General features: G+C 51.4%; 1 protein-coding gene and 2 long non-coding RNA genes across 6 annotated transcripts in view; 1 reads left to right on the forward strand and 2 right to left on the reverse strand.

The window, feature by feature from the left end:
• Positions 1 to 544: 544 nt before the first annotated feature.
• LOC144382058 (uncharacterized) lies at positions 545 to 4,070 on the reverse strand. 2 transcript variants are annotated; one of them, XR_013448444.1, is made up of 3 exons: positions 3,796 to 4,070; positions 2,541 to 2,582; positions 545 to 1,882 (listed from the first exon to the last, which is right to left on the reverse strand). It is a non-coding gene; the product is annotated as an uncharacterized LOC144382058 (long non-coding RNA). The 2 variants fall into 2 exon arrangements; XR_013448443.1 differs by having other exon boundaries at positions 545 to 2,582.
• A 15,358-nt stretch (positions 4,071 to 19,428) lies between these two features.
• LOC118551049 (uncharacterized) lies at positions 19,429 to 24,112 on the reverse strand. 3 transcript variants are annotated; one of them, XR_013448661.1, is made up of 3 exons: positions 23,972 to 24,112; positions 21,322 to 22,089; positions 19,429 to 21,004 (listed from the first exon to the last, which is right to left on the reverse strand). It is a non-coding gene; the product is annotated as an uncharacterized LOC118551049 (long non-coding RNA). The 3 variants fall into 3 exon arrangements; XR_013448662.1 differs by lacking the exon at positions 23,972 to 24,112 and adding an exon at positions 23,520 to 23,942; XR_013448660.1 differs by lacking the exon at positions 23,972 to 24,112 and adding an exon at positions 23,513 to 23,942.
• A 673-nt stretch (positions 24,113 to 24,785) lies between these two features.
• FOXK1 (forkhead box K1) overlaps positions 24,786 to 27,184 on the forward strand; it is an 82,850-nt gene continuing 80,451 nt past the window's right edge. The window contains exon 1 of the mRNA XM_078074260.1: positions 24,786 to 26,790. Within this exon, the coding sequence (XP_077930386.1) occupies positions 26,429 to 26,790 (362 nt within the window). The 5' untranslated portion in view covers positions 24,786 to 26,428. The remainder of the gene's footprint in view (positions 26,791 to 27,184) is intronic.

A 27,184-nucleotide genomic window follows, 5' to 3' on the forward strand; every position in this document is an offset into this window, starting at 1 on the left:
ACTGTGCCACAGAGCCCACCTTGTCCCAACAAAGCCGGTACCAGACAGTGTGTCTTCATAACAGTGCAGGGCATGTCACATACAGACCATACACATGGCAGTTAAGACGTGCAAAGCGCCTCGCAGCGGACTTGACCAACCATGACTAGTAGCGGTGACCCTAAGAGGCACCCGGCCTCCGCTCATCGCATGCACCCGCTGTTACGGATGCAGGGAGGTGCAGGTCGAAGGTCACTCTGGGAATAAATGGATGAGCTGAGTTTGGACCACAGACCACGCCCCTTCTCCTGCATTTCTCTTCTGTAAATCGTATATATACGGGCCATGGGTGGGGATTGGCAGAGGGTCCTTCCAAATCTTTGATTCCCTAGTGTCACGGTCATAAGCAGGTTGTGTTTTCCAAAAGAGACCATGGCCCTATCTGCCATCCCACCGCTCTTTTAAAAATATTAACTTGACACTCCTTCTGTGGAGTGACGGGACCTGTGTCCCCTCCCCTTGAATCCGGGCAGCTTGGGAAGACAAGACTTCATTCACTCATTCATTCACTTTATATGTATTTATTGAGCACCACCTATGTGCCCAGCATCCTCACTCAGACTTTAAAGACTTAAGACTCCACATTTGCATTTCAGGAGAGAAACTGCTCCCTCACAAGCTGCTCCTTGGTTTGCTTGGAGGAAGAAGACCATGAGGACCCAAGGTGGTGTCTCTGCAAGGTACCAGGCCGACCCAGTACCAAATCTATGCCCCGCCCCCCCGTTCCCTGGGAAGCTGTGCAGTGTGGAGCAGGGAGGAAACGTCCCACGTTAGACTCCCCGTCTGACTGTAGAAGATCCAGCGTCACTCTTAGAACCTTACATGTAGCCCGGAGCAATCAGCATGACCACCCATCCCCTCCCTTGTTTGTGCGTTTGTATTTAATGCACACCAGTCCCCTCGCTTTGTAACATCAGCTTCCCCTTAAATCATATCCCAATACCGTAAAGCGTCAGGCTGACAGGGAGCTTGGGAAATGCACTGCTTTGATTAATTGTGTTTCTGGTTGACAGAGTTGAGCTGAAGCCATTCTGCTCTGATTCTTGGTGTTGTAAAGCTTTCTACTCTCCAGACTCGGTAAGTGTCAGCTAATAAACATAATTGGATCCCACTTTGATGACAAGCCTTTTTGGACACTGGGGAACCTCTATTTCCATGTGAGGTAGGACTTCCTTGGCTCTGGGTTACAACCAGCCGCAGACGGGATTTGCATACTAAGGATGCAGGAGTCATGAGTGTAGGCTCCAGAAAGGACCACAGCCAGGAACCAGAGACCTTGAAGGAACCCAGGCATTGGTCTGCCTTCTTGGCATGCCTGGTCACTTGGGAGATGTCCTGTGCCCGAGGTACACAGGGCTTCTCTCCCTGGGGTCCGGAGAACCATGCTCAACTCCAGCCAACCTGGAGTCTCTGGTCAGAAATCAGCTCCAGAGCAAAGCCTGCATTTGCGGCAGGTGCTGAACAAGCATGGTGGCTCCCACTGGGACCGTCAGTTGGGTGTTGGAGGCACAGGCTGGGGAGAAGTGCAGTTTCCAAAACCAGAAGCCTGAGTAGATAAGATCGCAGGTTTCCACTGCACTTTCAAGATCTGTGGTTGACGTACATCCCCAGACCTGGAAACACAATTCTAACTAAGCCCCCGATGTCGTGTGTTCTCTATGTCCTGTGTAATCGATGATCACAGTGGGTTGTCTTAGTCTGGGTTCTCCCAGAGGCAGTGCTGAGATGTCGATACGAGTACAAGTGGTTGATCCGGGACGTGTGTGGCGCGGTGTCTCAGATCACTTGGACACGTTCAGAGTTTTGTCTGGAGACAGAAGGCAAACGCCGACAAAGTTGTATTCTGTGCAAATGGGAGAGACAACTTGGTGTCTGTCGGCATGTGCAAACCCCAGATAATCGATTTTCAAGTTTTGGGGCAGCACATCACTGACTGTTACCTTCTTTGAAAAATGCAAAACTTGTAGATTAGAGGAAATACTAGAATTCGTTTTCCATGGTGGTTTCTGTGTGTGTGTGTGTGTGTGTGTTTACTGTTTTTACCTGAAGCTTAGAGTTTCAGAGACACTTGCTGCATCGTGTGCAACAGCGCCCCCTAGTGGTCGGCATGTTGTATCCTGTGTGTTGGCGTGTTCTGAGCTACACTGCGCATCCCCCAGGGAAGGAGTCCCTCTCATGGGTCAATTCTGCTCCTCTCCTCCTGCCTGCACTTTCTTCTCCCAACACCTCATTTATCAAACCCGGGCTAGCTGCTGTAACAAACCGGCCCCAAATGTGCTGGGGCTTAAAGCAGTAAGAATGTACTTCTCGTTAGTGGACCAGACCAAGGCCGGGGTGTTCCTGATGGGCTGGGGGCTCTGCTCCACCCAGGCATTCCAAGCCCCAGCCTCCCCGGGAGCCTCGCTGCTGTGGATGGGTCTGAGTCTCCCAGGCAGACGTCCCCGGCTGTCCACATGGAAGATCGTGAGGGAGGGGACACAGGGCCGGCAGGCGGGCTGTACCTCTGAGCACAGTGGGGACACTCCGGTGGCGGGCAAACAGGCCTGACAAAGAGAGAAGCACACATTGGCAGTGGCTTTCGGCCCAAGCTATCCATCCGAGGAGCCACCCTCCTTCTGCAAGGGGGACAAATTCCCCTTCCAGCAGTGCTATGCCCTCCAAAAGAAAGCCTCCTTTCCATGGAATTATGAGGCAAGGTGCCCCCACCCAGCATCGGAGGCTCTCACAGCCTGATCTGGGCTCCCCCCTTCTCCCCAAGTGCCTTATGCTCTAGCCACCACAGGTGATCCCTTATGCCCCCAAACTCCCTGCACTTCCCAGCCTCAGGGCCTTGGCTCATGCTATTCCTCCACCATAAATGCCTGTCCCTTCTTTGTCTAATTGGGAAAATCGTATGCATCCTCTAAGACCTAGTGCAAACATTACCTCATTTCTGGAAGATTCCCTGACACCCACCTCCCCAGCAGCATTGACGTTTCCCCCAGCGGTGTCCCTCTAGTACTTTGTCACCCGTGTGGGTATCCATTTCTGCCTGCACTTTGGGCCCCGAGGGCTGGGTCCATACATAAGACAAGGCATGTGTTCAATACATTATTTTTTAATGAGGAAATAAATGGATGAACACGTCCAACCTGTTTTGACTCCTGCCCGTGGAAGGACTCCGCACATGTCACCACCCCCTGCCCAGCCCCAACATCCTTCCCTACAAAGACGAAGAACTCTCCATGAGTTGTAGAATTGACAGGAATCAGGCAACGTCTCTTTATTTCCTTCTCAGAGGGAAATTTCTCATTCTCCTGGACGGCTACTGTACATAATGCAAAATAATCACCTCTTCTCAGCCTAAACATAGCTCTTCTTGAATCTAGCTGGCAGATGTCTCAAATGGAAGGCTCCAGTGCAGCTGAACGTGCAAAGCCGGAGAGTCGGGGAGCCCTGGCACCCCCCCCACCTGCTCACACGGAGCCTGGCGAGCCCTGCAATGTCCGAGGGAGGGAAGCACCGGGCTCCGGGCCCGACTCCAGAGAAGCCGCAACACCCTCCCATCTGCCTCCTCCTGCCTGCTTTCCCACCCACTGCAATCACACTGCTCTGTGTTTGCCCAGCATGGCACGGTTTTCCCAAACACTTCCATGCCCGTCTCTCGTGAGGTCCTTACCACACCCCCGCAAGGGCACAACACGGGCCCGGTTACCCACCCCCCCCCAAGCCAGCTGTCCGGCAGAGGCCTGGCAGCAAGGGCAAGACGCAGCTTACTGGAGCAGGAGTGCCTCGGGGGCCGCCTCTGCGCCATGGCAGGAATCCGAGATGAGCCGCGGTCCCCGCGCGGGACACCCGCTCGGAAAAGCCCCGTGCGAATCAAGGCTGCTGACATCTGTCAATTTGAGAAAGGCCTCTCCAGCAGAGGGGGCAGCCCGCATCCTGCCGGGGAGAATGTAAATTGGCTCATCCTTCTAAAGAGCAGCGTGCTGATGCCTGCCGGATTTGGAAACTCTGAGGCTCGACATCGGGTGGAGAAAATCAATGAGTCAGGACGCAGGCTTCTAATTCCGGTTCTGCCACTGATGGGCCGTGTGACCTTGTGCAAAGCCTCAGGTCACTCTGGGAGGCCCTGTAAGAAGAAGATAAGGGTAGGCCTCCGGGGGTTTTCAGCCCGTAGGCTCTCAAAGTTCATGACATCCTAAATCAAAAAGAGCCACGTTTCCCAGAGTGCAGCTGTCGTACCAACACATTCATAACGAGGCACGGCTTCCCACCTAGTTCTATCTGGTGCCACCAGGTAAGAGGTTCTGCTTCTTGATCAGACAGCATCGGAGCCGAGAGCAGAGGCATCCGGAGCAGGACCCCTGCAGTCAGGAAGGTCTGGGTTCACACCCACCCTCTCGCCGCCACTGAGTGTGACCCTGGGCCTTCGGCTTCAGTTTGCTTCCCTGTAAAACAAGTCTACAAAACGGGGCTTCTGATAGTCCGCACAGTAGGGCAGGCGGCATCGCGGTGAAGGCTAATTGAGATGACACGGCGCCTGCACGTAGGAAGTGCCCAGCAAACACACCTAATATTCTGATCATTCATATTGAACAAAAATGATAAAGACGGTTCCTTCAAAGTTAGTTGATTTAGGCACAGATGCCCATATATAGGTAGGTAGGTAAGTAGGCAGGCAGGCAGGCAGACAGATGTAGATAGATATTGAAAATTTCTTGAGTTAATGAAGAGACTAGCTTAGAACAACGTAACAGAAAGACCTGACATTTTGAATTCTGTCTCAGCCCCACAACAGGTTAAGCTGCTGCCCCCACCCCAGCCCTGATCCCTGGGACACCAGCTTCCCTCCAAGCAAGTTCTAGATGCAACCCCCTTCCCCTCCCCCCACTCGCCCAGCCCTCCTGCCGTATTCTTCCACCTTCACCGTTGCTTGGCCACCAGTGCGTGAGGTGCCAGCCCCTCGGGCAGGGCCTGCGGTAAACTCCATAGAGCCTTTCAACCTTGTCCGATGGGATTTTCACTCCAGCACAAAGAAGATGGGAGTTACTTTATCTCACAATCTGATGAGCAGCTTGGGATGGTTTTTTTTTTTTTTTTCCTCCTTGTCAGTGTCAAGACTAGTGATCACAAGTTTCTATGCCTGTAGCAGCAGTTACCATAAATAAGTGAAGACTCGGAGAAGGAATCTGGCACTAACATCAGCATGATATTTCCATTTTGCTACAGCCATTAACAGAGGCTTTGGGCTCGGGGGACAATATGGCATGGTGGAAACTGAGGCTAAGTGGAGACACATGCAGAACAGCCTCTGTGTTATAATTTGGGAGTGAGGGCCCAATTTCTCTACTTTCTCTGATTTCTCAGATTTTTCCAGATTTTAGACAAAATCTGCCAAATTTTAAAATATCAGCTCAATTTTGTTTCCTATGGGGTCAAATAAATCTGCAGGCCAGATTCAGGCCCTGGGCCATCATTTTGTGAGCTTTCATTGGGCCACCTCTTCCCCGTCACCTCCAGTGTGTGTGGACAAGAGTGAAGAGTGGCAGGGTCACCATGTGTGGTTGTCCAGGGTGTGCACTGCCCAAGGGTACCACACCTAAAAGGCATCTCAGGCATTCAAGGTCTGTACTATGAATTTCAACAGTTTTCCAGCAGAGGGCAGTCACATGTCATGCTCTAACAAAATCAGCTTTTATCACGAACATTTTCGTGTCTTAAGGCAGGGGTCTCCTTTTTCTAATTCCCACAAAGATGTTATAAGAACCAGTGGCAATCCTGAGGGTGGGGAATTTTTTTTTTTTTAAGATTTTATTTATTTAGGGGCACCTGGGTGGCTCAGTCATTAAGCGTCTGCCTTTGGCTCAGGTCATGATCCCAGGGTCCTGGGATTGAGCCCCGCATCGGGCTCCCTGCTCCGCGGGAGGCCTGCTTCTCCCTCTCCCACGCCCTCTGCTTGTGTTCCCTCTTTCGCTGTGTCTCTCTCTGTCAAATAAATAAATAAAATCTTAAAAAAAAAAATTTATTTATTTATTTGAGAGGGAAAGAAAGCGAGAGACATACACAGCCGAGGGGGAGAGGGAGAGGCAGAAGGGGACTCCCCACTGAGCAGGGAGCCCAGTGACGTGGGGCTCCATCCTGGGATCCCAGGACCCTGGGATCATGACATGAGCCGAAGGCAGACGCTTCACGACTGAGCCACCCAGGCGCCCCCTGAGGGTGGAGAATATTGAAGTGTATGATCCCATCCATTCTGACTGGGTTGCAAAATGATGATTCCAAATACCAAGTGCTGGTGAGGTTCTGGAGGAGGCAGAGCCGCTGTGCAGCTCTGAGGGGTAAATCAGTACACCCCCACTTTGCAAACTGGGAGCACCTAATCAAGCTGAACGTGCAAATACCCGTGAGCCAGCAATCCTACTAGGCGTATGCCCAACAGCATGCATCCATACGTGCACCCAGAAAGAGCCCAGGCCAGAAAGAGCTCTGCATCAGTGACTGGAAGGATCAATAAGTGGTGGCATATTGGACAGCCATGCAAAAGAGTAAACCACTACGGGGCACCTGGGTGGCTCAGTCAGTTAATCGTCTGCCTTCGGCTCGGGTAAACCACTACGACAAACCATAATACAGACAATCTCACAAAGCTCACGTTGAGTAAGCGAATCCAGCCACAGAAGAGCACATCCCGTGAGATTCCACTTGTATAAATGTAAACAGCAAGCAAAGTTCACCTCTGGTGTCTGACGTGGGGACAGCACTTTCCCTGGGGCGGGGGGCGGGGGGGGCACACAGGGAATCTCCTAAGGTGCTGGGAGGTTCTGCTTCTTGAGCTGGGTGGTGGTCACATGGATGGGTTCACTCAGGAAATCCACCCATCCATTATGCAGTCACATGCTTTCTGCACTTCTCCATAAGCATGCAGTAGCCCAGTAAACAACGTCACAGTAGACCATCCCATGTGTGCATTGGGCAGGGAAGGGCTTCAGAGGAGAGAGGGAGAGAAACCACCAGACCCCTGGAAAACATTGCTGGCCTCTTGTTTCCTGGATAAAAGAAAATGTTACAAGTTATTGGCACACCTTTAACAATTTATCACACCCCTGGAGCTTGATGAAGTTGATTTGTGAGCAAGATGGGCAGCCACCCATCCCCCCGCAAAACGGAGATGCTCAGGCAGGAAACACCATGAGGTCAAAGTCTAGACCCAGCATTCCCGCATGTCCTGTAGATGACCGTGAGCGCTATCTGAGCTCCCCCAAAGTCTCGCAGTTCTTCTTGGCCTCCCGTGGCTTCGGGGCGCTTTGCTTCTGATGGCCTGCACCTGCAGAAATGGAGAGGTGCCTGGAGGGTGCACCCCCAGGTGAGCCCTTAGTCAGGGACACACAGGTACTTGAACGTGAAAGCCCAGCTCCTTGGCCTGAGCCCGGACAAACCCTCTGGGGGACTTTGCCAAAAACCCTGGCCCCACTTGGCTTCTTGGTCTCTTCCGCCCTTGCCCCTCCCACCCTGGGACCACGACCCTAACGGATGACTTGCACGCCAATCACCATCTCAGGGTTTGCTTCTGGGGAACCTGACCTAGAAGACAGGGGAAAATGGATTCTAGCATCTCGGAGATTTCGAAATCTGAGAAGGCAGTGGCGGGGACTCCTGCCTCCCACACGCATGCCTGAATATCAGGTTTCTGCAAAGGCCAGCCCGTGGCTTGCAACAAGCTTGCGAGCGGCTGTCATCATTTCCAGGACTTGCTATTACTCAAGTTGTAATGTTTTCTTTGGGTACACAGACATGCTTCCACGGGCAGCGCCCCAGGGCTGACAAAGCCTGCTCCCCACAGAGCCTTCTTAACCCATGTGTTGCCGAGCCTTAACGATTGAAGTGCTCATCTGAAAAAAATAAAGTGCCAAACTGAGTTCTAGCGGTCTTCCTCCAGTTTGAAGGGGGTAAAGAATGGTTCCTCTCCTAGAACTTCTGCAGCGCCACGGGTGAGCGTGCACGCTCTGGCATTGGAAGAGATCCGGGATCCACCATTTACCAGCTGCTCATCTTAAGTCAAGCCACGGGCCCTTTCTGCCCTCCGAATGTCCCCATCTGTCCGATGGACACAAGAATGCCAACCTCTCAGGATTATAGTGAGTGTTAGTCAAAGATAATATTAAGTGGGAAACCGGCCTATGAAAAGGTGTTAAAGAAATGCAAAGAAAAAGTACGACTCCATCACAGGCTGGGCAAAAGTCAAGTCTCTCCCACTCTGCGTTAGCACAACGGGGTACCCCGACTTCAGAAATGTGTCTGGTAGCACCTACTAGAGCTACATCTACATACACCCCACGTCCCAGCAAGCTCGCCCATTCCCAAGAGAAATAAGGGCCCGGATATACCCAAAGGCAAGTTCAAGAATGTCCACCGCAGCTGTATTTATGACGGGCAAAAGCTGGACACAACCCATGTGTCCCTCAGTGGGTTGTAGCATGTAGAATATTCTGGTGATGGAATCTGATACAGCAACGAGAAGGAACAACCCACCTACCCAACAGCATGCGCGAGTCTCACAGACTCTGCCGAGCAAGGAAGCCCAATCAAGTTCAAAAACAGACAAAACTGTCTCAGTTCAGGCTGCTACAACAAAGTTCCCACAGACTGGGTGGCTTATAAACAACAGGAACTTATTTCCCACAGTGCTAAAAGCTCCAAGTCCAGGATCAGGGTGCCAGCATGGTCGGGTTCTGGCAAGGACCCTCTTCCGGGGGTGCAGACGCTTTGCCTAGAAAGATCCAGCAATTCCACTCCCAGATAAGTAACCAAAAGAGTGGAGAAAAGGCATTCAAACCAAGACTTGTGCATGAATGTTCATTAGCAGCATGATTCACAAGAGCCAGAAGGTGGAAACAGCCCAGTGTCCATCAATGGATGAACAGATAAACAAAATGCAGTCTATCCAGAGAGTAAAATATTATTCCTCCATAAAAGGAACGAAGTACTTTACTGCTACATGCCAGGATGTGGTTGAACTGCAAAATGTAAGTGAAAGAAGCCAAAAGCAAAAGGACATATATGGTAGAATTCCATTTAAATGAAATACTCGGGATCGCAAATCCATAGGGACAGAAAGCAGATGAGTGATTTTCAGGGCCTGGGGGGGGGGGAAAGGGAATGGGGAGTGGGTACAGGGTTTTAGCTGAGGGACAACGTTCTGGAACTAGATCATGGGGATGGTTGCACAATTTGTGAATTACTTAGTGCCGCTGAATTGTGCGCTTTAAAATGGTTCAAATGATAGATTTTATGTTCTGTGTATTTTGCCACACACACACACAGCTAAACACAGAGCTGCCATATGACTCAGCAGTTCCCCTCCTAAGTAGAGAGCCAAGCGAAGTGAAAGCATATGTCCACACGAAACCTGTCCGCGAATGTTCCCAGCAGCGTGATTCCTAACAGCCAACGGATAGAAACAATCCGGATGTCCCTCAAACCATGATCGCATGTGTGAGCTTCCTAGGGCTGCCGAACCAAATTACCGCAAACCAGGTGCCTTGAAACCATGGAAATACATGGAAAATACATGGAAATGTACTGTCTCACAGCTCCGGAGACCAGATGGCAGAAATCGAGGCATCGGCAGGGCCGTGCTCCTCTGGGAGCCGGAGGAGAATCCTTCCTTGCCCTTTCCAGCCTCGGTGGTGGCCCGCCGAGCTCGGCGTTTCTCAGCATTGACTGCGTCACTTCACTTTCGGCCTCTGCTGTCACAGGGCCATCTTCTCTCTGCAAATCTTATCAGGACCCCAGTCATTAAGGACTCACTCCTCAGTATGACCATGTTCAACTAGTTACATCCGCAACCACCCCATTTCCAAATAAGGTCACATTCTGAGGTACGGAGAGTTAGGATTTCAACATCTCCTCCTGGGAGGACCCAGTTCAGCTCATAACAATGGATACACACAACGTGGTCTGTCCATACAAGGGAATACTATTCAGTCAGAAAGGCGAATAAAACACCAACACCTGCGATGACACACAAAGCCCGAAAACATGATGCTGAGTTAAAGAAGCTGGACACACAAGGTCCTGTGGTGTGGGGTTGCATTTATGTGAAATACCCAGAACAGGCGAATCCAGACAGAGTAGATTTTGGGGGCTGGAGGGAAGGAAAGAATGAGGACGGACTGCTGGTGGGTCTGGAGTTTATTTTTGGAGTGATGGAAGTGCTCAGGAATTTAATAGTGAGAAGGGTTGTACAACATTGTGAATACACTAAAAACTAGTGGGTTGTGCACTTTAAAAGGGTGAATTTATGGTATGTCAATTATATCTCAGCAGGAAAAAAAAGACTGTTAAGGGGTTAAAAAACAAGTTACAGACTAGGAGAGAATATTTGCAAACCACTTATTTAGCAAAGGACTTGTATTTAGAATATATATAAAAAAAGAACACTCAAAAATCCATTGGAAAAAAAATCGAATTGGAAAATGGGCAAAAGAAACAACAAGACATTTCACTGAAAAAGATAAACAGATGGCAAATAAGCATATGAGGAGAGTTTGACAATATTAGCCACTGGAGAAATGCAATTAAAACCACCATGAAATGTCACTACACACCTACCAGGATGGCTAAAATAAAACAGTGACAACTCCCAGTGCTGGTGAGGATGTGGAGAAACTGGATCCTGCACACGCTGCTGGCAGAAATGTAAAACAGGCCAGCCACTCTGGAAAATGGTTTGATGGTGTCTCACAAAAGCAAATATGCACTTACCATACAACCCAGAAATTACTCTTGGGCATCCGCCCAGAAATGAAAACGTACATGCACACAAAAACCTGTGCATGATTGTTCGATTGTTTGTAGCAGCTTTATTCATAATAGCCCCAGACTGGAAACAAACCCAGTACCCTTCAACAAAACCATTACATCCACCACCATGAATGCTACTTAGCAATAAAAAGGAACAAACCATTGATACACATAATAACTTTTATGAATCTCAAAGGAATTATGCTGAGTGGAGAAAAAAAAGCCAATCTCCAAAGGTTACATGCGATAAGATTCCAGTTATAGAACATTCTTTAAATGATAAAATGATAGGGAAGGACAACAGATCAGTGGTTTCCCAGGGGCAAGAATGGAGATGGGTCGTGAGCCACCATAAAGGGGCGGCATAAGGGGGATCTTTATGGTGGTGGTGCAGTTCTGTGTCTTGATTGTGGTGATGGGTACCCAGACCTACACGTGAGATAAAATCACACAAAACTGCACACAAACCCCCACATAAGCGGTGAAACTGAGTTCTGCAGCTTTGTACAAATGTCAATTTCCTGGGTAGGCAATTGGACTATGTAATTATCCATGTTACCATTGAGGAAAACTGGATGTAGTCCCTGGGACCTCCCTGTATATATATATTTTTGCAACTTCTTGAGATTCTACAATGTGTTCAAAATAAAAAGCATTTTAAAAATAGATCACTTATTTATCTATTTAAGTACTGCCTGGGCACTAATAGGTCGGAACAGAGCCCAGCCGTGAACAAGCCGTGTGGCCAGCCCCATTATGGCGGCTCATCAGCCGTGCAGAGACCCCAGGGTGAAACCAAACGAAGCATCAAATGTTCCGTGGAAGGCTGCATCCCTTTAAGATTCTGTTTATCTTCTAAAAGCTAGAAAACCAGGAGTTGGTATTTATTGTTACGATATATTATTAATGATGTTTATCTCTGGGTAGTGGTATTACAGGTGATCTTTATCTTTCTTTTTTTTGTTGTTGTTTCTTTCCTGTATTTTCCCTTCTTCCCCCACAGTAAATCTGAATGCATTGTTTTTATAAGAAGAAAAAAATAAGTTACAGCGTCAGTCTTCTTTGGTTGAAAGCCACAGAAAGTAACTCAAACGAATCTAAGCAAAAGCGAGCCCTGGCAAGGATGTTGGGGGTTGAGGCAAAGAGTGAGACTTGCCCCCCCCAACATCCATTCTCTCTCTCTCTCTTCCTTCCTAACAGAAGCCTGGCTTTAGCCAGGGTGGGAACCGTGTCCACTACACTGCCCCTCCCAGCTTCCCTTAAAACTCGGGGTGGCTGTGTGACATTGTTATAGGGCAGACCACTTATAAATGGAAGTCCACTGGGTAAGATTTTTTTTCTAAGTGGCTGACTGTGCCGGCAATACCCTTTTGTCCCTCCTGCCTCCTCATTCCTCCTGCATGGAATATGAACGTGATGTGATGGCTGGTGCTACAGCAGCAGTCATGGCATTATGTGACCTTGAGGATGGAAGGCACACGCTGAGGCTGGTCGGAGCAGAAAGACAGGAAGAGTCTGGGACAGTAGTGACTCTGTGGAGCCCCAGACCAGACCAGCTGCCTATCTGATATTTAAGCCACTCTTTTTCCACAGCCTGCAAACTCCTCCCTGAACGATTCTGGGCTCACAGGACCCACAAGAAGCTGGAGAGCCAGGCTTGAAAACAGGCCAGAATGAAGGCAACTCAAGAGTTAAGAAGCAAGAACCACACCCACAAGGTTATGGGTGACCTCCTCACCCACATGTGAGGATCCTCCTTCTTGAGGGAGTAGCTGGGTTCGTAAACAGTCACCTGTGCATGAAAGCAAACCACATCCTTTCCTGGAAGCCAAGCTATAGGCTGGGAAAAGGAGAAAAACACCTAAGTCTATACACTTGCCTTTTAAAAGTCCCTATTTGGAGATTCTGCTTGCTTATTGTTAGAGTGTTTCCAGGGAGAAACTCACCTTCTCCTTGTCTCAAATAAAACATGAGTTATAAATAGATGTGCCCACATGTCTCCATCACGAGAGACTTCCCCACCATGCTGAATAGTAAACTTTGAGGAGCTGCTTGCGCCCACACACCCACCAGATAAGCGTTGCCCCCTCAGATGCCCAGGAGAAGTGATGAGACCTGCCTCCGGCAGAGAGCTGGAAGGACCACGGGCTCCGTCTAAATATGGCATCCTATGGTGTTCCCTAAGGAAGAAGAGGAGTATTAGCAAAGCCCTTAGGAGCTCTAGAAATTCCATCCCATTGTAATTGTCAAAAATCTAAGTGTTCCCAACCCCACAGGGGGCGGGGCCCTCATTTTGGCACATCCTAAGACCAAAGAAGGTCCCATAAGGGGCACGGAAAAGAACCCCACTCATTTTGTAGCCTCTTTGTTCTTTTGCTCCAGCTTCAGTTTCCAGAAGAAGAAGCGTCCAGCTGGGTCTGGCTTGGGTCACGTGACCCCCTGTGGCTCCGGGAGGGTGGACGCCTGACTCTAAACCCCACCCACCGCCACTGAACTGTCTCCAGTGGGAAAGAGACAGGTGATTCCTCAAGCAAAATGAGAGGGAATGGGTACCTGGGAAATACACCTTTTCTTAACTTTTAAAGAGATAAAAATTAGATGTTCAAAAGACAAAGGAATCTAAAACTTTCACTTAAAACTTTTTAAAAGAGAAAACCGAAGTTCCAGGGAAGTGAGGTGAATCTCAGATGGTGTGTCTGTGCTTTACGTGTTCAGGTTTCTCTGCCCAGGTGAATCCTGTGCTGAAATCAACCTGAACAATGCTGTGATTCTCTCGGGCCGCACAGAGATGAGTGAAGGGGTCCCTGGTGTTGACAAGTCCTCCGTCCAGAGAGGGAGCAAGAGATACAAGCGACAAACCATAAAGTGATTGGTAAGACCTGTTAAAGGTACCTGGCAAAAGCACCACAGGAGAACAGAGAAATGGGCTTGTTAATTTTGACCCTCAAGATCAGAGAAGGCTTCCTGGAGGAGGTGACCCTTGAGTAGAGGGTAAAGATGAAGACCGAGACTTGGACCAAAGGATGGGGAGTTCTGAATGTCATGCTGGATTTTCCTGTGGAAAATGGAGTGTCTCTGAAGGTTTTTGAGCAGAGGGATAGAATACGGTCTTATCTCAGCAGGAGGGTAGAGATTAGATTGCCCCAGCGGGAGAGGTTAAAGGTCAGGAGACCAGTAAGAATGTGGTTGCAGTAATTCAGATGAGCCACGATAAGGGGCTGTTTTAGAGTCCAGGGAAGCTGTGGTAATGATGAGAAACCACATTCCAGGGAGCAAGACTGGGCAAGTCTTGATGAATAATTGGACGTCCAGGGGGGTCAAATGGAAGATAATGCAAGATTTCTGTCTTGGGTGATCTGGTGAATAGCGATGCTATTAACCAATCTTGGGAACTCGGGAGCAGTGTGAAGGGGAAGATGATGAGGTTGATTAGGGTCAGGTAGGGTTTAAGATGTGTTAGAGACACCCCAGCAGAACTCCTCTACAGAGAGCTGGAAATCTGAGTCGAAAACTCCAGAAGAAAACTTTGGCAGTCATTACCTTGAGCACTGAAGTATGGGCTGCCTTTTGTTTGGTGGCTTTTAGGATCCTTAGTGGGCATGTGTGACGTTTATAGTTACAAAAGAGAATATGCTGTGTTTAAGGAGTGCTGACACAGGAGCCAGGCAGGGATCCGGGACATCGGGAGGATCACAGACGGGATGGCAGAACTGGCGTCAGTTCAGTTCTGGGCAGATCGACACGGTTACTGTGCACGTCCTCTCTGCCAGGCTCTGGGGGCGCTGCGACACACAGGACAGTGACCGGGACAGATGTAGCCCCCATCCTCAGAGAGCCCCGAGGAGCGGGACAGTACCAGGAGAGGAGAGATAACATCTGTCCCTCTTTGCAAAAAAGCAACAAAAGACAGATTCTAGAAGCCGCGGAACCCGACGTCTGGCTGGGCAAAAATGCTGAAGTCTTGTAAACCCTAGGACAAGAAGGGGCAAGCGGATGGTCCTTAGGGGGCCACCGGGATCCATAGAGACCATTCATACTGGAGGAAGCTCATCTCCCTTCCTGGGAGGAGAGACGAAAGAGACGGTGTGTCTGGGGTTGGCCAGACAGTTAGCAGAGGTCCTCAGGAGGCTCCCGTGGGTGGGCTCGACAAATACCAGCTGAGGTGAGTCAAGCGAGACAGATTCAGAAGAGGCCAAAGGACCAAACGCAAAGGTTTGATTAATGGGTTGATGTCAAGCAAGAGAAAGGTCTTGAGACCCACAGTTCTCATGGCTCTGTCCTGTTTATCATTTTTCGTAAAAAAAAACTAGGGAAATAGATACCAGCTCAGGATAAAGAAGAACTTAAGCAATCTGAAAAAAGAAATGGGAGACCCTTGGTGGTGGGAGCAGCCCCCGTGACTGCCCTCCATGAACGTGAAGTCCCGGATGAAGGGCACAGTGACGTCCTTTCCAAACCGAGCGTCCCCCAGAGCCGCCCGCCCCACCGGCCACCGCAGTGCACTCAACATATCTGCAGGTGCGTCCACCATCTGAAGGGAGGCGCCCACCTCCTGTGGGAGGCGCAGGGTCTTTGCAGCCATCTGCAGCCACCAGCATCCAAATGTGTGCACTGGAGACAAGGTGCTCACTCCTGCCCTCCCTCAGCCTCAGGTACTGCATCTGGAGAAGGCAGACAACACCTCCCTCACTGTTTCGAGGGTTCAGTAAGGACCGCTGTGTCCTTCAAGTGCCCGGATCCGCCATCTGTTCGAGCCAAGTACTCTGTGACGGGCTGGGTGTCCAGCAGAGGGGCCACAAACAGACGATTAAAATGGGCAAATAATGACAGAGGGGGAGAGACCTGGGGAAAAGGGGAGCTGGGTCAGAACACACCTCTCTGAGCTTAAAAAAAAAACCATCTGTGCAGAGCCTTTCAAGCATGGCACACAGTAGGTTTCTAATAAAGGATGGTCCCTTCCCCGCACCAGCTATGCTCTGAATGGTGTGTGATTCTGCCCCAGCTGCTGTAAGAAAGCGCCACAGACCAGGTGGCTTAAACCACAGAAGTCTATCTTCTGCACAGTCCCGGCGGCTGGAAGCCCGAGGTCAGGTCCGGCAGAGCCTGTTTCTGGTGAGAGCTTCCGCCCTGGCCTGCAGACGGCCGGCTCCTTGCCGTGGACCTTACGTGACAGAGAGAAGCTCTCTAATAAGGACACTCATCGTACGGGATCAGGGCCCACCCTCAGTGAACTTCAGTGACTTCCTCGGAGGCCCCATGTCCAGATGCAGCCGCGCTGAGGGGCCGGGTTCAACAGATGAATCTCAGAGAGACGCAGGCATCCATCCATCCCAGTGGACGGCTGACCTCACAATGCCCAAAATGATGTCCACGGCAGGTGAGCAAGCGGCCACTCCCGGCCTCCTTCACCGGGGCCCCTCCCTCGTCTTTCCAGCTGGTGAACTTGGTGGTGTGTTATGGCTTCCCCTCAACATTTCCCCAAGGGCCAATGGCAGCCAGATCCTCATGCCTCAGACCTGCCCCTTCACCCCCGCCGGCCCCCAAATTCACAACAGTTGAACTCTTAGGACCTCAACTGCTCACCCCAGACCTGGACACACTTCTTGAAGTGTGAACCATTCAAGACCCCCATGACCTGTCAATGATGCTGATAACCATAACATCTACCACTTACTAACGTAGGATCATAATATCGAACATTGATCAACAGTTGGCTGTGTGCTGTGCTAGGGATGTTCTGTGTATTCACCCATTTATTACTCACCCAACCCTGAGAGGTGGGTCCTGTGACTCATCCCCTTCCAGGGAGCCCACGCACCGACCCACCAGGTCACATGGGAAGGTCATGTGGGATTTGAACCCAGGCCATCAGGCCTCAATGCACCCAGGGAAGTAGCTCTGCCCCGCCCATCCGTCCAGCCGAGGAGTGGGGCAGTGAAAGGTCTGCCCTCCCCAACCTCAGTTTGTCTTGAAGTGTTAAGAAAATTCTAATAATTTAGCTAGTTAATTCAAAATATTATTTTTATGCTAAACACGCCTCTGTCATGGATTAGAATGCAAAATGCATGAGCATTTTTAAGATAAAGCTGGATGCTTCAGGGGAACTTTAGCAAGGCAGGCCCTGTCTTGTCCCTCGGGGTAGTGGGGGTCGGTGAGCCGGGGAGCCCTGGCTCTCTGCTCCCTGCTCCCAGCATCAGCTGCCCACCCCGCCTCAGGACTCTGGTCCACACTGCCCTCACCTGCCCCCCGCCCCTCACCCGCCTGGACCACCCCCATTCCTCCCCAGCACCCTCCCCTCTTTCCACCACCTCCAGCACCCGTTCCTAAATCACATGGGCCTGTTCTTTTTCTTCTCCTGCGTGGTTTCCAATCTTTTCAATAAAATCAGTGATTCTTTGCAGACAAGAGCCGGGCTGTTGCTTCTCCACATGACCTCGGGCCACATCTCCCACGTGGTGCACGCCCCGGGGACACTTGCTTATTATTTTGGGGGTGGCTATTTCCTCAAAAGTCGGGGCCATTGCTGCAGAAGAGCTTATGCGCGTTCTGAGTGACACAAAGTTACAGAAATTCTAGCTTTGATCAGCTAAGACTAGTTTGAACCAGTGATAAGGGGAAACTGTAGGGAAGTCTGTACAGATGCGGAGAGGGTTTGTCTCCAAATCACTGCGTGTGCTTCCTGCCCACCCGCTCGCCTCTCCAGAGCTCCTATCTATCCCTCAGATCTCGCCGCCCAGATGAGGTCACAGCCCTCTTCGATCTGCCCCTGAGCACCAGGAAGCTCTCCTCTGAGCACTTACTCATAGTTTACAGGGATATGGGTGAGGCTTGCTCACTGTTTTCCTTGCCTTGGATCTATGTCCCCAGCACTTAGCAGGCTGCTTGTCACACAGTAGGAAATCCGTTAATTATTGCAGGTCGCATATTGAACGCTCCCCCGTTCTGGCCGATCAACACGACCCTCCTGCCCGTCCACCCCAACTGTCCTGCAGGAGGATGGCTCAGGGAGGGGTGCTTGCCTCACACTCCCCACGTGGCCAGGAAACCGGGGCGCAGGCCAGTCCTGGCGATCACTGTCAGGGAGGAGCCAGTGCGGTTTGCAGCTGCGGCCTCTTCAATCCCCAGCCTGCACTGCCATCTCCAGGATCATGGAAGGGGCGGCGGACTTGGCCAGCAAACACAGAATCACCCTCCTAATAGGGGCTTTCAATCCAAGAAAGGTCGGGGCACTTGAGAAACATCCACTCATCATTACTCTCTCTTTGGGGGGTGGGCAGTTGTTCAAAGCTACAGGGACAGAAGCCAGAAGCCCCAACATCCACCGCCCATCCCCTCCACTATGAGCTGGTGAGACCACAGGGCCAAGACAGGGAGGAGTACCCTAGACCTTGTCAAATGCCGCTTCCCAGGCAGTGGACTGGGGTGGAGCCTGAGAGGGTGTATTTCTAGCAAACCCCAGATGCTGTTGGTCTTATGCTACTGTGGATCCTCGATATTCAAAATGCGGTCCCAGGACCAGCAGCATCCGCCTCCACATCACCTGGAAGATTTTCGCTACTCAAAATGCAGCCCCGGGGCGCCTGGGTGGCTCAGTCGTTAAGCGTCTGCCTTCGGCTCAGGTCATGATCCCAGGGTGCTGGGATCGAGCCCCACGTCGGGCTCCCTTCTCAGCGGGAGGCCTGCTTCTCCCTCTCCCACTCCCCCCTGCTTGTGTTCCCTCTCTCGCTGTGTCTCTGTCAAATAAATAAATAAAATCTTAAAAAAAAAAAAATGCAGCCCTGTTTTGGCAGCACCCACATCACTGGGATCTCGGGATCTCGTTAAAAACAGAGTCTGGGGGGCGCCTGGGTGGCTCAGTCGTTAAGCGTCTGCCTTTGGCTCAGGTCATGATCCCAGGGTCCTGGGATCGAGCCCCACATCGGGCTCCCTGCTCGGTGGGAAGCCTGCTTCTCTCTCTCCCTCTGCCCCAGCTTGTGTTCCCTTTCTCGCTGTGTTTCTCTCTCTGTCAAATAAATGGATAAAATCTTTAAAAAAAAAAAAAAAAAAAAAACAGAGTCTGGGCCCCATCCCAGACTTCCTGGATCAGAATCTGCATTTGAACCAGTCCCCCGGGTGAGTCACAGACACAGTGTGAGATGCTGTGTTCTAGAATGTGGCCCTTGAGCCCATCCACACTTGAAACAAACCATCAGGGCTTTAAAAAAATACTGATGTGGGAATTCCTAGAGACCCTAATTTAATCTCTATTGGGTGCAACCTGCCTATCAGGGCACTTGCGAAACTTCTCCTGTTATTCCAACATAAAGCAAAGTTTGAGGGCTTTGCTTTATATTAGAATATTTTCTCAATATTTTATTTTAAAATAAGGTCATGTTCTGGGTTCTAGATATGTTCACCATTGCTGGGGTGTTGTAAATTTTAGGCCCTTCTTTGTCTATCTTGTATGTTAACCAATATTTATCTAGGTTCCTGTTATCTTTGATATTGTTTATAAGGTTTTCTGTAATACATGTTGAATTATGTTTGTTGAGCTGTCATTAAAAAAAAAACAGAAAAAATCTTCTAGTCAATTTTACTAATTTTTTTCTTAATATTTATTGGCATTTGTTTTCTCCAAGGAAGACATATAAATGTCCAACCAGCACATGAAAAGATACTCAACATCATTAATCATTATGGAAATGCAAATCAAAATACAGTGAGATACCACCTCACACCTACAAGGATGGATATTTTTTAAAATGGAAACTAGCAAGTGCTAGCGAGGATGTCCAGAAACTGGAACCCTCCGTACATTGCCGTTGGAAATGTAGAAAGGTGTGGCCACTGTGCAAAACAGCCTGGCAGTTTCTCAGAAAGTTGAAATGGAATTTCCGTGTGACCCAGCAGTTGGCAGTCCCAGCTGTGTACTCGGAAGAATTGCACACAGGGCCTCAAATACTTGTAGGTACATGTTCACAGCGGCATTATTCTTAAGAGCCAGAAGGAAGACACAGCCCAAGTGTTCATCAGCAGACGCACATTAAGCAAAATGTGGTCTATCCATACAATGGAATACTATTCGGCTACAAAGAGGAATGACGTGTTGACTCACACCAGAACATGGATGAGCCCTGAAAACGTGATGTTCAGTGAAAGGAGCCAGCCAGACACAAAGAATACTGTATGATTCCATTTACAGAAGTATCTAGAATAGGCAGGTCCGAGGAGACAGACGTGCATGTGTTTGTACGTCTCTGCAAGAAGCCATGAGCTCCCAGAACCGCACCGCGGCTCGCTTGGACGTCCTCTAGGCCTACTCCGAAGTGAGTCGGGGTCCTTCATAACTTTGATTTTGTCAAGAAAATTTCTGGTGTCTTCCAGTTCTCAAAGAGAGAAAATCATTCATACAGACTTTGCACATTTTTTTTTTAGTTTATTCCTGGGTGTCTTCCTTTATTTTGTATGGTAAAAGGGATCTTTTCTTCCATTGTACTTTCTGAGGAGCTGCTACTTGTATATAGGAATATTACTGATTTTTAAAAAAAAATGCATCCATCGTATGGTAATTTTCCAGTTGTTGTCTTGGGTTTCTAGGTATGGCTCATGGCATGCCCAAAAGTTTTAGGTGAGTTCCTTCTTCCAGTCTTTCCCAAGCTATGTGCAGTGAAGGACCAGGCTTTGGGCCTCTTCCCAGTGTGTTTTGTAAAACAGATGACAAGTCCACGGGATCTACTCTCGGATGTCATTAAAATGTCAAATTCCTAAAGAAGTTCCTAAACGTGTATTTCTGTATACTTTCTGGTCACAGACCTGGACACAGTTGGCAGGCCAGGAGAGGTCCGCAGCCTCACTCTGCGTATCACTGCTTTCGCCCAGTTCTCTAACAGGGTGAGATGCTCGCTCCCCGTGCCCAGGTACCAAATTCTCTTCCCTACTGCAAAGTCCTCAGCAGTGATTATGCAAAGTACAGGAACCTGGATCAGTAAGTTCCTTAGTACCTGGGTGTGTGTGTGTGTGTGTGTGTGTGTGTGTGTGTAACAGGCTTTTTATGTCTAAAACCAGAAAAAAAGGAGGAAGAAAGGACAATATTCCAGGTTGATACGTGTAGGGGCGCCTGGGTAGCGCAGTTGGTTGGGCGACTGCCTTTGGCTCAGGTCGTGATCCTGGAGTCCCAGGATCAAGTCCTGCATCGGGCCCCCTGCTCGGGGAAAAAAAAAAAAAGAAAGATATATGTAGATACAGATATTGATACAGATTTTCTCCAAATTTGGAGGATTGGGAAGGAGCAGGAGAAGTTTAGCCAAAACTAGAGTTTTAAAATTCTGAACAAATTACAATTTGGTGGGAAGAGAAAGCTAAGTTTTTAAAAATAGGTCCTTCTGTGAAGATGCCTCGCCTTACTCTTGCTTCGTGGGACAAGAGGCTTTAATGACCTAACCGCTCCTGCTGCAGGAGAACTGTCCCCAGTCTGGGATCCCATGACTACATGTGCCCCCCCCCCCCCCCACGTCTTACGAGATCCTCAAGGCGCCCTCAGGACGAGCTGCGTCTGGGACTCCAGAAGCTGCAACGCTCCGCTGTCAGGGGGACGGATCACATGAAGTACGGAGGCCGGGGGTGTCTTCCTGGCAGGTCCTCAGGGTCCACGCCCAGCTGGGCTTCCCCACCCTGCCGGCCAGCAGCGAGAGACCACCTGTGAGCACCCTGCTGTGTGCTCTTCATTCTAAACTCCACTGCTGGTGCCATTAAGGAAGGACGTGCTACCAAAGGGTGTGGCCAGCCTGTCCCCACCTGTCCTCTAAGAGATGAGCTGTGATTAAACACACATTTTAATAAGGACTCCTCACCAGGTACCAGTGGGACTCCACAGCTGACTACAGTCTGGCACGTACCACCTCTTCAGCCCATGGCAAGCTTGCGTGAACCGGCGTTGAATCCACCGACTCCTTCCACAGGATTTACCGAGCGCTTCCGGAGGGTAAGGCCGGCCTGGGTGCGGCTCTCGGAAGTGGGCAGGGCACGGTAAACCATCAAATGAGGCTCTGAAGCCAATGAGACAGGATCACGAGACAGACGGGCTGCGTGCGACTTCAGGAGGGGATCGTTCTCCGAGGAGATATCTCAGCCAAAACTAGGTCCTGCACACTCGGACCCTGAAGCCCCCTTCCGTGTGGCCGGAGCAGAGGCCGTGGGATGGATGCGGGAGAGAGGACCCAGCTCCAGGTCCCACTCCGCTCTGCCACCTTGGCCCCGTCACTTCACCTTACACATCATGTTCTCCATCTGTAAAAAAAAAAAAAAAAAAGCTAAGATCACCTGTAGTGATTTTAAAACATGGCTCCAAAAATCATGGACACTCCCTCCCCACCCCCCCAGCCCACCCAGAAGTGGATCCGTGTCCCCTGTCCTTGAATCTGGGCAGGTTTCGGATTGCTCCACCCAACAAAGTATGACGGAAGCGAGACTACGTGACTTTTGAGGCTACGTCCTAGAAGGCCGTGTGGTTTCTGCCTGGTTCTCTTGGCAGGCAGCCTGTCCACACGAGAAGTCCGGCTACCCTGAGGCCACGGAGCTGAAGGAGCCACAGGTGGGCACGCCCAAGGCAGCCCTCCCTGAGCTCCCAGCTGCCAGCCACACGAACCAGCCGCCGGGGGCAGCCATCCCCCTCCAGCCTTCAGATGCCTGCACTCCGACCCACACCAGATGGTACCCACGTGAGACCCCGGGCGAGAACCCCCTAGCTGAGCCCTACCAAACTGCGGGCCAACAAAATGATTGCTTCACACTAGCAAGTTTGAGGGTACTTCCCGTAGTTATCGTAACAGGAGCACCCACCTCTCTGCCTTCGTTTCTTTTTTTTTTTTAAGATTTTATTTATTTATTTGCCAGACACTGTGAGAGAGGGAACACAAGCAGGGGGAGTGGGAGAGGGAGAAGCAGGCTTCCCGCGGAGCAGGGAGCCCGATGCGGGGCTCGATCCCAGGACCCTGGGATCATGACCTGAGCCGAAGGCAGATGCTTAACGACTGAGCCACCCAGGTGCCCCTCTGCCCTTATTTCTTAAACCTCTCCCTCACTCACAAGCTCCTACTGCCTGGTCTCGTCCTGCTCCTCAGACACACCAAAATGGTTCTTTCCTCAGGGCCTTTTGCACTAGCTGTCCTCTCTCTCCCGAAAAATCCTCCTTTCCATCCTCCACCCCACCCCCAATCTTCCATGGAAATCTCCTTATCTTGCAGGTCTCAGCTCAAGCCACCAGCACTCAGAGAGCCCCTCAGGCGCACCCAATCTAGCTTAGATCCCGGGTCCCCAGCAGCCTTATGGTTCTTCCAGCACTTCCACCAACTGACATTTTGCTGCTGGTGTTTATTGACTATGCCCTCTGCCAGAATATAAAGCCCAGGAGAGTCTTTTCCTGTTGCGATCACCTGTGCATCCCCTGGTCTTGCATAATGTCTAGCGGAAAATAAGCATGGATCTGTGTCTGTTGAATGAATGAATCCATGAGAAGGAAACAGCTGTGCGCAGAGGGAACGGCAAGGAGCAGTGGGGATGGTGTGTTCTAGGTAAGAAAGGCGGCTAGTCGAGGCTGGAGGGGTTCAGGACGATGTGAGCAGGGATGAGACAGGTGGGGTAGAACACAGAAAGGATATCGTTGGGCAGAACTCGGGGTGATGTTGAGTGGGGAGGATGTAGTAAAACATACCACACACCATCTGCCATTTTAACCATCCTTCAGTGCCGGGTTCAGGGCACGACGCCGCTGCCACCACCACGCGTCTCCAGAACTTTCTCATCTTCCCAAACTGAGACTCCGTCCCCATCAAAGAATTCCCACCCCCTGGGCACTTCTATTCCAAATGAACGTGCCTATGTTCGTGGACTCCTGCAATAGTCGTCCTTCCGTCTCTGGCTTCTGTCACTCAGCCTTATGTCCCCTAGGTTCGCCTATCCCTTAGCTTGGGTCAGAACTGTCCTTTTTTATGATGATGAAATACACCTAACAGAATTTCCTTCCTTGCGTTCCAAGGCTGAGCAGCAACCCACTGCGTGTAAACACCACATTTTGTTCAAAATGCACGGGGGGGGCGGGGCTGCTGTTTAAAGGCTCTCTGGGGCGGCCACGTGGGCCAGGGAGGGCAGCCGGGGCAGGTCCAGAGCTCACCTGCCTGACCTGCCAACGGCGGCCCCTTCACAGGCGAGGCCCCGGCCCAGGGCACCCGGGCGGCCTGCCGTGGGATGCAGCCCAGGAAGGACGGGGCAGGGCCTGGCAAGGCTGCAGCCGCGGAACCCAGCTCTTCCCGGCCGCCGCCCTCCCCCTCCCGGACACACGTCCCCGCCCCGGGCAGAGACGCGCCCCGCCCGCCAGTGCGCTTGCGCAGGAAGAGCCGCGCGGAAGGCGCGGGGCGCATGCGCGGGAGGCTCCGCTCCCCGGGAGTGAATCCGCCGTCCGGGGTTTGGGCCCCGCCGGGAGCTCTGTTTATAAACACACCACACGGCCACCAGTGAGGGATAACCCTAAAGGTAGTGGGGTCAGAGGCTAGAGCTCAGCAGGGATGCCAGCGGGGAGGTTGATCCCTTCGCCGTCCCCGGCTGCTGGTTACACGGTGTGGCCGGCTGGGCCGCCTTATCTCCGTCGGGGGCTGCCGGGCGCGCCACGTGGTGCGCACGTGGTCCGGTCCCAGCGCTGCGCCTCCCTTCCCCCCACGGCGCCAGAGGCCCGCCGCGCCCCCTGGCGGCGGTCCCGGGCGCTGCACTGCACGTCGCGCCTGCGCACAACGCGTCACGACGCACCTTCCGGTCTGCGCGCGAGCGGGGCGTGGGTCGGTTACGTCCTCGCGACAACTGCGAGTCCGCCCCTCCCGGGGTCCCGGCGAGGTGCTGGGGCGGAGCCGACCCGCCCAAGGTCACACGCGCCCCGCCGGGGAGGCCCTGGGGCCCCGCGGCAGGCGGGGGCGGGGCCTCCTGCGCCCACGTAGCGCCGGAGGCGGAGCGCTCGGTCGCGCCGCCGTCCTCCCGGCCCGAGTTTGCGTTGTCGTGCGGCGGCCCTGCGGGGCTCGCGGGCTGCCCCGTGCGCGGTTCGTGGGAGCGGGCCCCGCCGCCGGGTGCCCGGGGGTGCGGAGGGGCGTGTGCGGCTTCTCCCGTCGCCGGCCGGGCGCGCGCTGAGCCCTGGGCTGTGCTGCCCCGCCCCCCGCCTTTGATTTTGGACCAGATGGACGCAAGACGACGTGAGGAGCCTTCCCGAGATGTGAAAGCAAACGTCCCCCGACCTTTTTTTTTTCCTTTTTGCCATTTTCTCATAAAGGCTCACAATGGCCTTGCCGCCGCCGGTGGCCCTGTTAAAATCAGTATTCCTCCGAAGTTCGCGCACTTCAGCCTCTGCCAAATGCCTGCTGTGTGCCGGTCGCCGCTCGGGGCTCTGAGGCGCCTGGGCCACGTGCGGGGAGAGGCGACTCTAAGCCTGGCTGAGGTGTCGGGAGAGCCAGGGAGTACTCACCCCCAAGGCCAGGGACGGGACCGTGGGCGTGCAGTGCAGTCTAGTGCCGCTGACGGCAGGGTGGGCAGCACACCGTCCGGAGGGAGTGCTGAGTCTCAGCCCGCTGGGCGCGGAGGCCTGTGCTCGCTCTCGCTGCGCTCTTGCACCCCGGCCAAGCTGCAGTCCAAAGTCTCCCCGCGATCTGGCGACTTGACTTGCCTCCCGACCTACTATTTCCCCAACAAACTTATCGGTAAATGTCATCTGTGATATGAGCCTGGTTGATGTTACGTTAGTAAGTAAGACAGAAATGAAGCCAGAAAGACCAGAATTTCATCAATGATGTGAGCAACTGCCTTGCCAAATTCGATCGTGGTTTACACATACAGTTTTTCCTCAAGGTTTTATGGCGTTTACAATATAAAGGCTACAGACTTAAGTCTAACTACATTGTTAATTTTCTCTGTTACTTTCTTAAGTCTAGATTGGGGGTTCGGTCAGATGGCAAATATTTTAGGCTCTGCCAGACACGTATAATCTCTGTCGCATATTCTTTGTTTTGTTTTGTCTACCCCTCTTTTCAACCTCCAAGCTCTGAACTATAGAATTTTCAGATTCCCACAATATACATATTCCTCTGATGGCCAATTACAGGCTACCAACGTGGAGTGTCTAAGTGCAGGGTTGAGAATGCTATTTCCAGCATATGGATCCAATAGATGTAAATAAGCTCAAGAGCATAGGTCATGGTAGGATAATTGGGAAGTAATGTGTTTTGAGACCTTGTTGTCAATCGTGCTGATTTTACTGTAAATTTATATAATTTAATTTTTGATAATATCTGTTTAACAGCAAGCCCACAGAATTCCTGAAAATTTAACGTTTGGTTCTCATGAGCCAGCTCCAGCTTGGCACTGGTCTTACCTCTAAGTGGAGATGGGGGTGGGTAAGTTAGGCTTCTGGGTGGGTGGTCAATGTTCAGTTTCTTCACCTGGGTTCCACTTAGGCACACCCCGAGGGGACCCCCAGTGAGTCAACAGCCTGTATCATTCCCCCACTTCTGAGTGTGGGCCGGACCGGTCAAGTGCTTTTAACCAATAAGAGAATTTGGTGAGAGGAGTAGGATGTCCCTCCCTTGACGATATCATGTCATATGTGAAGGATGATGGATGTCATGCCCATCATGCTCATGTTCCTGGGGTGACTGGAGACAGACTCTCCTGCTGGCCTTTCAGGAGCAAACAGCCAAGTGAAGAGCCCCTGGATATGACCATGTGGCAGGAGACTGTGGGCAGCCTCCGGGACCTGAGGGTGGCCTCCAGCCAGCAGCCAGGGAGAAGCTGGGGCCCTCGGTCATGCAGTCACAAGGATATGCATCTGCTGGCGACCCAAATGAGCTTGAAAGGGTCGCACCTCCAGATGAGAACGAAGCTCAGCCTGGACCTGGATTATAGCCCCATGAGACCCTGCGAAAGCCCAGCCCTGGCTCCTATCCCACAGAAGTGGAAGTAAGTGCATTTTTTAAGTTCCCAAATTTGTGGTCATTTGTTAAACTGCAGCACAAAGTGAACACATCATTATTCATAAGATTTATGCACCTTTCTTTATGTGTGTTACATTTCTCAATTTTAAAAGGTTGCGGGGAGGAAATGTACACATTACACAATAAAAATAGCAGGAAAGAACTGTACGCACGTGTTGGCCAGAATGCTCTTGGACAGTGTGACTCTGAGGAAACTCACGGTGGGTTTCCACTTGGGGTTTTTTTCCTTCCCCCTAATGACTCCCTGTCCTCACTGCATGGCCTGTCCACACTGAAGTGGGCATGAGGTCAAGAGCTAGGCTCGTTTTCACCTCTGTGCTAGAGCTCTCTGCCTGCCTGTGTGTCTCAACACGTCCCCA

This window comes from Halichoerus grypus, chromosome 6 (assembly GCF_964656455.1).
Source record: "Halichoerus grypus chromosome 6, mHalGry1.hap1.1, whole genome shotgun sequence".
In the NCBI taxonomy this organism is placed as follows: domain Eukaryota; kingdom Metazoa; phylum Chordata; class Mammalia; order Carnivora; family Phocidae; genus Halichoerus; species Halichoerus grypus.